The following is a 13,481-nucleotide window of genomic DNA, read 5'->3' as shown; positions in this document are numbered from 1 at the left end:
AAAGTTACACCTTCCTGTTTTAACCACATGTCGATAAGTCTATTATACATCACATCGATAAGCTTTTAGATCTGAGCATGTGCGGATCCCAAACCAGAGAGATAATGACAGGTACCAAACCCTTGGTAAAGAAAATCCTAATATTCATGGAACATTTTTGAATGGAATTTCAAAAACCAATACTCCTGTTCTTAGAAACTTAACGCTGCGAGGAGCTATGAGTCTTTCTTCTGCACCACCAGAGCCATTCTTTAATTTTCTCTCCCTCAAATACAGTGCAACATCTTTCTCTAAGGAACATGTTTTAGAATTACAACAGAAACTTCCAAATGCCAAACTTTATCTTAAAAAAGTACCTCCTATTGCTGACTCTAACGCTAAGGATAGGTGGAGCAAATATTCTTCACTCCCTTTAGATTACATTTCAATTAAAAAGAATTCAGCTATAGATTTATTCACACATTATGATGAAGAAATTTCTGTCTGCTTCCAACCAACACCAGGTGAAAAAGGCTTATTGGTTGAAGTAGGAGACTCCAAATGGATTTATACAAGCTATGATGAAGAGTTCAATGAAAGAGATTATATTCCTCCTGTTGTACTAGAGGAACATTCAGTTAAAGCAACAAACGATCCTTCATATTATCAACCACCTCAAAAAGTGACAGATCAAAACATACCTATTGGTAATTCATACCAGCTTTCAGAACTCCACACTCATTTAATGGGTATGGGTAATGCTGATTTCTGGATTGAAGTAATCATGAAAAAGTATATCCCAAATCTTGTGCAAGCTTTGCCAATCGTTCCGCTTGACATCAGTTCTACACTTACTAAATCAAGTTTGTTCACCAATGCAGACATAGACAACCTTACTTTGGAATCAGAAGTGCTTTCCTTAAAAGCAGTTCATACCAATGATGTTGTGTACAGTTTAGAAGATTTGAGCAGAGCTTTCAATTTATTCACATTACCCAAAAAGGAACAAATTGCTAATATTAGTAAAGTAATTGGCGCAAAACCAAAAAATTACTATGTATTCAACCAAAGAGAAGAAAAATACGAATTGAAATATGGTTTTACAAATGCACAAATTATAGCAAAGTTAGATGCAGATGAAAAAAGAAAGCCTGACCCTACAAAGCGAGTTCTTTACAACACTTTATTGCTTTCATTTGAAATGAAACTTGTAGGTGTTCATAATGTCAAATTCACACCAGATTTTTATCCACAAAGATTCATTTTGAAAGATAGCATGTATTTTATGTATCCTGAAATATTATCCATACTCTTACTGCATACCATTTATAACTACTACAAAGAAGGAGTTGAGTATGTTGAATATAGTGTTAGTCTGAAAGATTTGAAAACAGATTCAATCTCAAAGTATTTGAAACCCTCAACATTAGAGACTTTTTGGAACAGGTACAGATCTCTTCTAACCGATGAAGATATTAAATTAGTCCACGTTGATAATCACTTAGAAATTAAGCATAATGATGAAAGCAAACAATTTTATTATTACTTTTTGGCCGCAATGAATAGAAATAACATGTCACTTTAAGGAAGGTATGTCAGATACTGAAAAATTCGATTTCTGTTGCAGTCAAAAGTATTTAAAACAAGCTTTCTCAGAACAAATTTTCACAAAAACATTGGAACAACTTTGCATTGTAAATGATGGCAATGAACTTGAGGCACAAATCGATAAGCTCTTCAAATTGCTTAAAATAGAGAAGGTAATTGATGTTGGTGCAGTTGTTGGATTTGATTGGGTTGGAGATGAAAAGTATTTTGCTCCATGCGTTTTTGTTTTGAAATGTTTTTGGAGAATAGCTGAACTTTACAATAAGAAAACAGGAAAATTATTAGGATTAAGATATCACTGTGGAGAGAACACTTTTATAGATGAGGATAAAACATTCTTCTTGAAGCATATGGACATTACATTTTGGTCAATTATTGAAATTTGCAAAAATATGAAGGCAAAATTGAGATTGGGTCATGGTGTTGGATTTATGTTGGAACAAGGATCTGGACCTTTTTATAATGAAGAAGTATTTAACAGAATGAAAAATTATAGAGAAATTATTATGAAAGACAAGAAGGTGTTCTTTGAATGGTGTCCAACAAGTAATGAATATTTACTCTTTGATTTCCACGATTTGTCAATTCCTGTAGATATTAATTGCTTAACAGTTGCCACGGATAACGATGGAATTATGCCAGTATCTGGAGTTGAAAAGGAAACAAGAAAAGCAGCAAAATACTTTGACGACTTGAAAACCTCCACACCAGCAATTATTAACCTTTCCCAAGCTATTTTTGTGGAAAATGCAAAGATGGCAAGGTTTATTCAAATAGATGGAAATCAACCACCAACCCAGCCAACAACTTTATCAACTAATAACATCACCCAAAATGAAAATTTAGTTGACAATGACCACAACAATGAGGACAACATTGATGATAACATTGTGAAAGACTTGTCAGACGATACAGCAAGAACAGTTTGATTTGAATTTTCAAAATTTTAATATCTTAATTTCTTGTATTAACCTTCAATTTTCAATTTCAGAAACAACTTCACTTAATAAAATTGATGGTCTCTTTATTCATTACCAAAAGTGTAACTGTTCGATTAGACTTGAAAATAGCTAAGCTCACTAAATTATTCCGGGGGACTTCTCTTGAACGAGGTATTCTTGCAATGCAAACAATAAGTTCTTCAATTACAATTATTGTATGATGTATTTCATTGTTGATAGTATTATTAAATTGTTTTAGTAAAATTGACTTTTACAAAGAGTTTACAAGAACTTGGCCGAACCACTTGGAGAAGATGATCACCAAAAAAAATGAGCAAATCAACAAGACCATCATCGTCTGTTTCTGCTGGAGATGATAATTTAGTCTACACTGAAATGACGCGGGAAATGGCTGAGAAGAGTTTGGAATTTTACTTTGATCAAAGTTATCCGATGGTGAAGCCTTCAATCACTTCTTATAGTTCTTTGAAGAGAGTTACGAGGAGATGGTTGAATGGTATTGTTAGGTTGGTGTTATATTGATCATGTTATTTTAATTTATTTAATATTTATTTAATTGATAGTATCGGAACTGATTATTGTAAATTTCTCAATGAAATGTCCAAACGTATGGATAAGAGAGAAATTGATTGGCTTGGACCAATTATTATACGAAACGAAAAGAGGATAAGTAATTTAAATAGAAACACAACAATAATAGAAGAGGAAAAGGCTGAATTGCAAAATTTTTCAAGTGAATGCTTTACCTTTCACTTTATTGTGGATGGTACAAAGATTTCAATTACGAAACACATACATACGGAAATTGTAAGCACATTCAGTAAATTGATTAGCAAGCAAGTGAAGGAGGGAGAGGAATTGGAATTTACATTCGAAATAGCCAAGAAACAGTTCAAAGGATTGGTATATCTATACAATATCAAAGAGAAACAAAAATATCTGGAGAATGTTATTGATCTATTAGTGGTGGGACTCTATTGTCCTTATTTGATAATAGATTACTTTGAGTATGGAAGAATGGAAGGAGGAATGGAGATTAGTCCATACATTTTTGATTCTGAATTTTATGTTTATGATTTATTACTAATTTCCAAGTTTTTTGATTTGACAATTTCCAAAGAGTTCGGATCTTACTTGAGTGGATGTGGACGAAATTTCAATCCAACATTTTGCATTGATGAATTCATTGGATCATGGGAGAATTGCATTCAAAAGTGGTTAAATGGCTCTGTAGACGATAAGCCCTCAGAATCATTGGTTTATTTCACTTCTAATGTTGATGAAATATCTGATTCCAATCCTGGAAAAGTATTGCAAATTACCAATGACATTATTAGGTATAGATCTCCTTTTTTCAACACATTGCTCTCGAGTGGAATGATAGAATGCTCTCAGAGAATTGTACCAATGGATGTTAGCTCCTCCTTGTTGGAAACTATTCTGCTCTTTATCATGACTGGAAATATTCAAAATGACAGCATTGCTATTGAGTTGATGCTTTATTGCGACATGGTTGGATTTGACATTCTCTCAAATTATTGTGCACATGTCATTAAGGAGTCTACCAGGGGAATTGATAATGCCCTCCTAGTCCTACAATCCTTGCTAGAAATGGATTATATTGACTCTGTGCGACCACTTCTTATCTATTTGGCTCGTTACTGTTTTTTTGTTAGAACTTATACACTCTCCAGTTGTATAGAAATACCAAAAGAAATCCAGACAAAATACCCATTGGAAGATTTCAAATTGGCCAGAAATCACAAAACATTCCAGAGCCGGTATAGCTACATCATTTGTGTAGGAATAGGAAACGATTCAGGAGCTAACAGTTTACTTCATCAATTCGCATACAATACTTTCCATTCCAATTCTCATGAGAAGGTCAATATTTACTACCAAAACATTTACCACACGGGTGTTTACTCTCCTAAAGTTTCGCTTAACTATAAGTCAACCAGCTTAGTAATTTGCTTTTCAGTTACGGACACAAAGGAAAATGTTTTTCCACAAATACAATCAATCATTAAGAACGGAGGCACCGGAATTCAAGCAACCCAATTTTTGCTGTTGGCCACCAAGTGTGATCTTCCAAGAGTTTGTTGGAGAATTTCAAGAGAGGAAATGTTTCTCTTTGCCAAACAAAACAAGTTGATGTTGGCAGAAACTTCAGCGCTCACAGGCATAACGGCCTTACCTTAATCATTCCAAATGATCATCGTTGGATACCACGCATGTTTCCATCAATGCTCATTTGAAACTTATAGAATAAGATAAATTCTGCAGGTATTATTCAAACAACTACCATTGCTGGAACAAAAATTGCTTCAGAATTGAGTTGCCACATATGACAAATAGTACTTTACTGGAATCTGACAGATTTACAAAAAATCCAATTCAATTTTTATTCTTACAAAATAAATGCTTGATTGAAATTACTTTTTTTCTGATCTGACTAATAAATATTTTAAAATGTCCTTGTGGCTTTCAGTCAAATCAAAATTATTTGTATGATTGAAATACTTTCCTCATTACTTTAAAAGATATTGAAATAATAAATTGTAGTGAGAGAATATATCACTGGAAATCTATCTTCTTCTAATGAATGTTTCTCATCCCTTATTCATTGAATATAATAGACCATGTGTTCTATGCGATTTATTACGCATAAATTTGCCTTGTCAAAACAATCGTCTAAAGTCATATTTTATATGGTGTTAAAGATTACTCTTTCTGCTTTATTTCAATTCAGATAGTTTCCAAAGTTTGTACAACACTTCCAAACAATCATGATATCAATCCCTCCTCATATCATGAAGTGAGGAATCATATTTATATGAAGAATAACCTCAGAATAATTTGCAAGATTTCAAAATCCTAAATACACCAGTAAAACATGATTAGAGAATCAACGGATTATTTACATGTAACTAGTCTGGTCTAGTTTACATCAACAAATATGGTGTAGGTGATGTGAAATTTAATTAAAAACAGAAAAATAGATCCTCATGATTTCAACGAAACAAGACGAAATAATTGATATGGTACATCTACAATAGTACTAATAAAAGTTTATTAATGTTTCAAGATGATTGGCTATGTACTTTTGGCATGAATCATATTTGTAATCATGAATATTCCGAAGTTGGTAAAACAACAAAATAATGAAAAACTGATAATAAATATATTGTTTATTATGTATTTGAATAGTAGCTACGAAGACATTTTCCAAGTTGGTGAAGTATATGTTGAGATATAGTCCATGTACATGTTGAAAATATACATGTACCTACCATCATGATAACCAATAGGAAAATGTTCGGAAGTGATTTTACCTGATGGAATTGACCATGCTGAACAATACTAGATTGAAAGTTTTCCAAATTATCATGTGAATCTGGCAGTGATGACGATTTTAGTGAAAATATTGAATTTCACTAAAATATTACTATTATCAGATTTATTTCCACAAATATTACTATTATAGTGATGATAAATAACAATGATGATGGTTGGTAGTTGTTCCGATGATGATGTACCAACTTGAATTTTTCCAAATAATAAAATTATTTCCAAATCATGATGATATGATGTAAAACCACTCCGAAAATCATCACCGTTTGTTGAATATTTTTTGATGTGTAGATTTTCAAATACGCATGTTGGATGTTCATCAAAGTTTATTAATAAGACAGTTGACTGCCACAAATTTCTAAGAAAAAAATACAAGAAATGGATTCGCTTGGTGGAGTGCTCATCTATGAGATTGTTGAACTCCTATCCAATCACCAGATATTCAACAAATACTTTCGTTAAGATTAGTTTGCAAAGATTGGAATGAAACTTTTATTAATACATCTGATTATTGGCAACGTTTAATGCTGACCAACATGAAAAAACTAATGAAAGCAAGAGGATTTACTGATCAAGTTGTCCTTCCAAGGATTTTCTGTTCTAGGAGAAAGTTAATGTTGAAAAGTATTCGAAACTGGTTTCTAACTCAACAATCCAACAATTGTTTAAATTATTTACTTTCAGTTTATGAAGGAATAGGAAATTATGTTCGCACACCAGCAACACTAAATGAAAATAATTCAGAACTAGTTTCAGAAATGATTCAACAATTAACTCCAAATTTATTTCTTACCAAATGGTCTTATTCAGAAGGTCCATATTATCAATTAGAGACAGAAGTTGAAATAACCATCACAAATATTCAAGGAAATGATGAGTTGACCAAGTTTAAATTTTCAACCTATCATTGTGATTACAATGGTGAAAGAAGCGTAATAGTTACACATTTGGATGAAGAAACTGAGATTCTCAATAATCAAGTTCCAATTGGAAAACAAAAAGGCAATTGTGCAACAGTATATATCAGTTATTTAATGTTAAAAGTTGGATTGACACAAGAAATGAGTGATTCAGATGAATGTTTACGTGATTTTTTAATATCAATTTATTGGAATGGTACCTCTGGAAAATTACCAATCAATGTTATTGAGAGAGATGTATTTACAATAAGTGGAATTCCTTAAACAATATAAGGTTTAAAAACTCTTTTTTCAAAGGTTTTTGTTTCTGAAATTCCCGATGAAAATCCAAGGACAAATTGCTACTGTTGACTATTTCCAACAATCCAAGTTGCTGGTTCTCCAACTCATGTATTCCGAAGCATGAAGGGATGTTCTTAAATGATGATAATCCGCTAATAAAAATTACTATTATTACTATTTAGATTATGTTGAGATGATATGAAGCTTTGTGGTATCCAACCTCCACACCATGACAATATTACCAAGTAATGATGAAGATGTTGTTGCGAAAATTAAATAGTACTATTACTAGAAGAAAGCTTGTATTTGGTTGATGAGGTTGTGTACATGTGAAAATAATCTTGTACCGATTTCATGACAAAAATCAAGATTCACCCCACACATACTATTGACCATTCCGAGCAATCCCCAATTAACAGTTTTTGTGATGACCAAGTAAATGTGCTGATGATGGTGATTTTGATATCATCAAGATATTTGCAGGGTACTTCTACTCTCCAATAAAATCGTTTCCAAGAACAACATTGGAGTTGGATGTTGAAAATTGTGGTGATGAATATTTAAAGGTTGGAAGTTTCCACCAAATATTATACAAAATCCGCAGTGCCAAGCATTGATTAACTATTCGACGATGATTGTCCTCTATTTAATTTTTTTTATTTTTATTAATCAAAAAAAATATTTAAACTTTGATGCCCTTCTTTCTCTTCTCTTGAAAATGAAACCCTCCTCATCTTCTGCTTCAAATAGCAACAATAAGAAGAGTGCAAAGCCAACACAATACCAACAACAAAATCAACAGAATAATCAGAGGAAAAGACCAGCAGCAACATCTTCACAAAATACATCTTCGGAAGAATTGGCTATCAAAGCCTTTTTACATCACGAATTCGGATATGAAAAGGAAGCAAAGGCTAGGAAAATTACAACTGGTAGTGAATCATCATCATCTTTGGGAGAAGAAGAATTACAACGTCTTTCTAATGATGCATTAAAACAGAAGAATAATGCTCACGATTGTGGTGAAGATTTTGATAAATTGGGAGATTTAGAAAGTGTTGTTTGTCATTTATCTAAACGAATACCAACAAATCTCTATTCCGTACCTTCATCATTTCTTCCAAAGAATTGTAACTTTTCAATTTTAGATCATTTGAAGTTTCTAATTCCATCTGTAAAGAAGGAAATTCAAGAAAAGAAGGAACAAGCTGTAAAGAAAACGCTCAAACAACCAAGCAGAAAAACCAAGATGGCCATCACAACCAACAAGATACCAACAGAAACAAATCTTCCTCCAAGATCTGATAAACAGAAAGTGAGGAAACTCAAAACTGCTCTCAATGAAATTCTAAAGAAGAGAGAAACTAGACTTGGAATATTTGGAGTAATGCCTTATGAATTGTTGTTGCAAATATTTTCATTCTTAGATTGGAAAATGCTTCACAAAAGTATTAATCTTGTTTGTAAAGATTGGAATGATTCCATATCTAAATATGAACGATACGTAATTTCTACTTGGCATCATTTTGATTTCTTTACCACATTTTGTGAAAAGGACTTGATAATTGACAGTATTGAAAATGAGGAAAAATTGGATTTAACAAAAATTGAAAAGCCAAAAACACCCATTCTAACTTGTATTGTAGAGGATGCTCTACTAGACTATTGCAACTTGAATCATCATATTATACAACCATTACTGGAGGATCCTAATACTCCAATCGCTACTGAAATACTAACTCCAAAAGTGTTGGATTTTATTGTACCAAAAGTATTTCCAAATGTGAAATATTTAACTGGAAAAGCATTATTTGAATATTTAATTAATATTTTTAGGTATACTGTTAAATTTATTGACTTTAAGGGATTCAATCATAGCCATCGATTATCCAGTTTTGGTCCGTTTCCAAATCTTGAATATCTTCAATGGATAGATAATCGGTTTTTTGTGGAATATAATTTTACAGAGTTGAAACCGTTATTTGAAAATGTCAAGTATCTAGTATTGAGTATTAAGGCTGATGCCAATTTTTTTTCAAATGTTTTTGAAAAATCGTGCCACGTTCATACAGCAGTATTAGGTTTATTGGGAAATGCGCAAGTTGGTGATTTTTGTAGAGCTATCGAACCACATATGAAAAACATTGATCCGACTAATGAAAATTTAGGCCTACGAAAGATTAGTTTCGTAGAGTGCACCCTCACAAAGGATGCAATTTCAATGCTTGGATCAGCTTCTGGCCATTTATTGAAAGTACTACACTTGAATAAGATGGATTCCTTGGATGATGGTTTGATAAATTTCCAAATATTAGAGGAATTGTCTATTACTAACTCTAAACTAAGGCCTTCATTCATTTATCATTTAATAAGTTGTCCTTTCGGATCATCATTGAAAGTTCTCAATTTAAAGGGATCCAACTTTAACTTTAGTAGTATTCAAGCATCATCAATAAGAAGCATGCAATTAGCAGGAGAAATAGTATCAGGCATTAACAATAAGGCCTACTCTGCAGATGCAGCAAGAAGAGAACGTGTCATTGAGTTTAAACAAGGTTTGGTTAAAATTTTAAATTGGATGATTCCTGTTGTGAGTGATGTTCAAAAATTGAATACCATTGAATTGAAATTAGTATTGACAGATTATGGTGAATTCTACTTTCAAAGAAACAACAAGAGAAACCATCAAAACAGACAGGTTTGGCGCAACAGATTGCCTCCCTATGAAACGGTGACTGTGGTAAGAAACAGAAATGGTACGTGCTCTTGGGAACGATTGTAAAATTGTGTCAGAATCTCCGCATCACTGATGAACATGTCAGGTGACCATAAGACACAACAATGACAGCAAAAAACAACGCCAAAAAAATACCATCATGATTTCTAATATCTTCACAGCGCTGCTAATCATTGTTGGCATATTCGTCCAACTAATTCCGTCAGTACAATGCATCAGCTATTCCAATCCTGAAATTTTAGTTTGGGGAAGTAACATGTATGGCAATTTGGGATATCCACTATTGGCTTCAGCCAGCACGCCTGTTGAAGTGACACAACAACTCACAGAAATAATTTCCAATAATTATACATGGAATGTGGCTTTCGGAATGAGTAATGTTCAAACAACAGTACCAATCATTACAGGTGGTCACACCTTCACACTTGTACTGTTATCTTTCAAGAATGCTACTGATGGATCACTGATTGGACAAACTATTCTTGCAGCAGGAGACAACAGTAATACAGCTTTTGGATTTGCACAGGTTCCATATTATTTTTCCAAATATGTAACTATTAGACACTATCGACAAGAATACATTGCTTCCAATCCTTTGAAAAATAAGGAAGTTAACAAGATTAAATGTTGGTTCACATGCATTTTGGCAACAACAGATAATCTGGTCTATGTACATTCGCTAGGTGGGGCAGGTCTTACTCAATACAATGTACCAACAACTTTTCCAGATCCTGATGGAGGTCCAAATATTAGTACCTATATTGAAAAAGTATTTGTTACAGGAGCCTTTGGTTCAGAAACATATTTTGTTTTGATGAATTCTGGACATGTATTTTCTTGGGGAGGTTGGAATTCTGGAATTAGATCACACACTTCAGGAACTGAAAACATGAATACACCAACACTTATACCTTTGTTGAGAGCAATTGGATATATGTCAGTGTATGATAAAGGCGTAGCTGCAATTAACACAACTGGTCATGTATTGGTTTGGGGTGATAATGCGTTTGGCGCACTTGGTTTAGGAAATAATGCTAATACCTATTCAGATCCACAACTGTTACCACTAGATTATTCCACTGAAAAAGCTGTAAAAGTTTGTCTAGGAATAACTACCGGAACTGTCTTGACTGAATCAAAGCATGTTTATGTTTTTGGAACTAATCAAGGTGGAGAAGCTAGCTCTAGTGTTGCCTATGGAGGTTCAAATATCTACTCACCTTACAACATGACATCATTAATTACTGGTGCAGCTGCAGGAAAAGGTCTGGTTGGTGATATCCTTGATATTGATAGAGGAAAGTATGCAGGTTTTTGTTTATTTGGTATTCAAGGAGCCGCTAATTTATTATCCTGGGGGAGAGCTGTTTACAACGGATTTACTTCAGGTAATAATATTGATATCGTCAATATTGGAGCTGATACTATTTCACCAGAGGGTTTTTTGAATTTGTACAGTTATGCAATGGTTTCTGGAAATTCTGGAAAGATTTTTGCATTTGGTGATAATTTTCAAGCTCAAATGGGTTACGGAGATGTTAAACTGCTACAACAACCATCTCCACTAACTGAAAATGGCTACTACCCTTTTACTGGAGATGTTAAGAAAGTTTCAGTTAGAGCTGTTGGAGCTTGTTCATACATTAACATTAATTATGAAAATCAAAATTCAACTCTCCACAACTGGGGAGCATGTGAAAATTCTTTATCATTGAACAGCCAGAGCATCAAATCTACCACTTTACCTCAACGGGTGAATTCAACTCTATTCAATAATACTGAAATTGTTGATATTAGAATATCCAGTACAAACGGTCTAGTGTTAACTAGCTCTGGAAAAGTCTATGGATGGGGTTCTGGAGATGGTTACCCTTTGGGAGTTAGCAATTTGTACTCTTCATTGTCAACACCAATTGATTTGTTTTCCGAAAATACAAATTGGAATGCAACCAAAATTGCTTCTGGAACAAAGTATTATGCTGTTCAACTTGATAATGGAAATATTATGATGAGAGGTTCTCTTGCATCTTTATATGTAGCAATTTCTTGGAATTTATTAGACATTTCCAATATTACCAACATTAATGAAACGGTTCAAGATTTTGCAGCATGCGAAAGTTCATTTTACATTTTGACAAAATCAGGAAAAGTTTTCGGACTTGGAAATAATGCGAACAGAGTAATAAGCTCTGCAACATCTAATTTAATTTCGCAATGGACAAGATTAGAAAGTGGATCAATTGGAAGCAAGAAAATTATCAAAATTGTGTGTGGTTCATTTCCATTATTCCTTTCAGATGATGGTGTTGCCATCTACTTTACTTCAGGCACATCTTTTGCTTGGACAATGCCAAACTCTGAGCTGGTTGTTGATATATCAAATGGAGATTATAACAACTTTTATACTAATTTATATATTACAAATAATGGCAATATTTATGGAACAGGTTATAATCAATATCATCAATCTGTTCCATCTTCTTCTCTTATTTCAAATACCAGCCCTACACTGTCAATAGCAAAGCCAAGTGGAAAGATGCCTCTTGCAATCACTACAGGGGCTGCATATAACATTATTATAGCTGTTGATGAATGGCAATGTTTTGGAAAGAATGCATCAAGCTCAGATGCTTGCTCTTCGAACGGTTTCTGTATTGGACAAGATAATTGTCGTTGTTTTTCAAAATATAATGGAACTAGATGTCAAATTCCTCTCTACTATCCACCAACACCAATGGAAGAATATTTTATCAATACTTTAGATCAATCACCACCATCCTATCGATACAAAATGTCTAATCAAATTGCCAAGTATGCAAATAAATAACAAGGTGGATTTTAGAATGTAGATTTATTTATTTTACAAACTAAACATGATCACAAACAAGAGAGCTATCAAGAATGTTGAATAAATCACAGATGAAGCTTTGGAAACAACTTTGGTGCCTTGTGGAATATTAACAACTAACATGGAATCAACTTCGGTTGGATTTACAGAAGAAATAACTGAAACACTTCTAACACTTGGTGAAATTCCAACATTTGATTGAATGAAACATGAAGTAGAGTATGGAGATTCTTTAGCTGGGAAAATAGAGGACAATAATTGGAAGGAGAAACTAGCAGTGTTACCAGAGCTTGGGTTCAACACAGTTTGAAGATTACCTGAAGCAGCAGAATTGGCAATCAAAGTTGACCAAACCTCCATGGTGGCAGAATCATATTTTGAACATCCAAATTGACCTTGAGAAGGATTGTAACTAATGGAAGCAGTGAATTGCTTAAAACAACAGAAAAAAGCATCAGAGATGGAAAGTTTGTTAGATCCCAAAGAAGTTCCTGAAAGAATGTTAACATTGACCTTGTCATTGGTTGTGAATTTGGTTTGACTTTGTCCATTTGTATCTGAAAGTGACATTGTTGCTTGTAAGGTTCCATTGATTGTTGGTTGGACAATTATTTGATAATCAACATTGAGTGGAATGTGGACGATTCTATTTTCTGGAATACCTTGTTCCAAAGTGACATTTACAGCAAAATACATGAGAGCTCTGTAATCTGTGACTGCGACATTGGAAGTCAATTGAATCTGATGATAGTGTGCATTACCTACAGAGTACAAGTAAAGAGAATCAGTGA

The 13,481-nt window shown here is 33.3% G+C and overlaps 5 protein-coding genes across 5 annotated transcripts in view; 4 read left to right on the top strand and 1 right to left on the bottom strand.

Annotated features, from left to right (window-relative positions):
* NAEGRDRAFT_53997 (uncharacterized protein) overlaps positions 1–2,516 on the top strand; it is a gene marked incomplete at both ends in the record, with an annotated part of 6,930 nt that extends 4,414 nt beyond the window's left edge. Inside the window, 2 exons of the mRNA XM_002669815.1 lie at positions 98–1,425; positions 1,607–2,516. Coding sequence (XP_002669861.1) covers positions 98–1,425; positions 1,607–2,516 — 2,238 coding nt within the window. The remainder of the gene's footprint in view (positions 1–97; positions 1,426–1,606) is intronic.
* A 630-nt stretch (positions 2,517–3,146) lies between these two features.
* Positions 3,147–4,981, top strand: NAEGRDRAFT_82041 (POZ/BTB domain-containing protein; the record flags this gene model as incomplete). Its single annotated transcript, XM_002669814.1, has 1 exon — positions 3,147–4,981. One exon carries the CDS (start codon positions 3,147–3,149, stop codon positions 4,749–4,751), a length of 1,605 nt encoding a protein of 534 aa, XP_002669860.1. The 3' UTR covers positions 4,752–4,981.
* Positions 4,982–6,439: 1,458 nt separating this feature from the next.
* Positions 6,440–7,087, top strand: NAEGRDRAFT_75271 (uncharacterized protein; the record flags this gene model as incomplete). Its single annotated transcript, XM_002669813.1, has 1 exon — positions 6,440–7,087. The coding sequence occupies one exon, from the start codon at positions 6,440–6,442 to the stop codon at positions 7,085–7,087; it is 648 nt and encodes a 215-aa protein (XP_002669859.1).
* Positions 7,088–7,823: 736 nt separating this feature from the next.
* NAEGRDRAFT_53995 (ATS1 domain-containing protein) lies at positions 7,824–12,669 on the top strand (the record flags this gene model as incomplete). Its single annotated transcript, XM_002669812.1, has 2 exons — positions 7,824–9,861; positions 10,004–12,669. The coding sequence occupies 2 exons, from the start codon at positions 7,824–7,826 to the stop codon at positions 12,667–12,669; spliced, it is 4,704 nt and encodes a 1,567-aa protein (XP_002669858.1).
* Positions 12,670–12,702: 33 nt separating this feature from the next.
* Positions 12,703–13,481, bottom strand: part of NAEGRDRAFT_75268 (uncharacterized protein) — a gene marked incomplete at both ends in the record, with an annotated part of 2,504 nt that continues 1,725 nt past the window's right edge. Inside the window, one exon of the mRNA XM_002669766.1 lies at positions 12,703–13,431. Within this exon, the coding sequence (XP_002669812.1) occupies positions 12,703–13,431 (729 nt within the window). The remainder of the gene's footprint in view (positions 13,432–13,481) is intronic.

This window comes from Naegleria gruberi, assembly GCF_000004985.1.
Source record: "Naegleria gruberi genomic scaffold NAEGRscaffold_78, whole genome shotgun sequence".
NCBI classification, from domain to species: Eukaryota; Heterolobosea; class Eutetramitea; order Acrasida; family Naegleriidae; genus Naegleria; species Naegleria gruberi.
The sequence above is the reverse complement of the archived record's forward strand: the minus strand, read 5'-3'. Positions and strand labels throughout refer to the sequence as shown.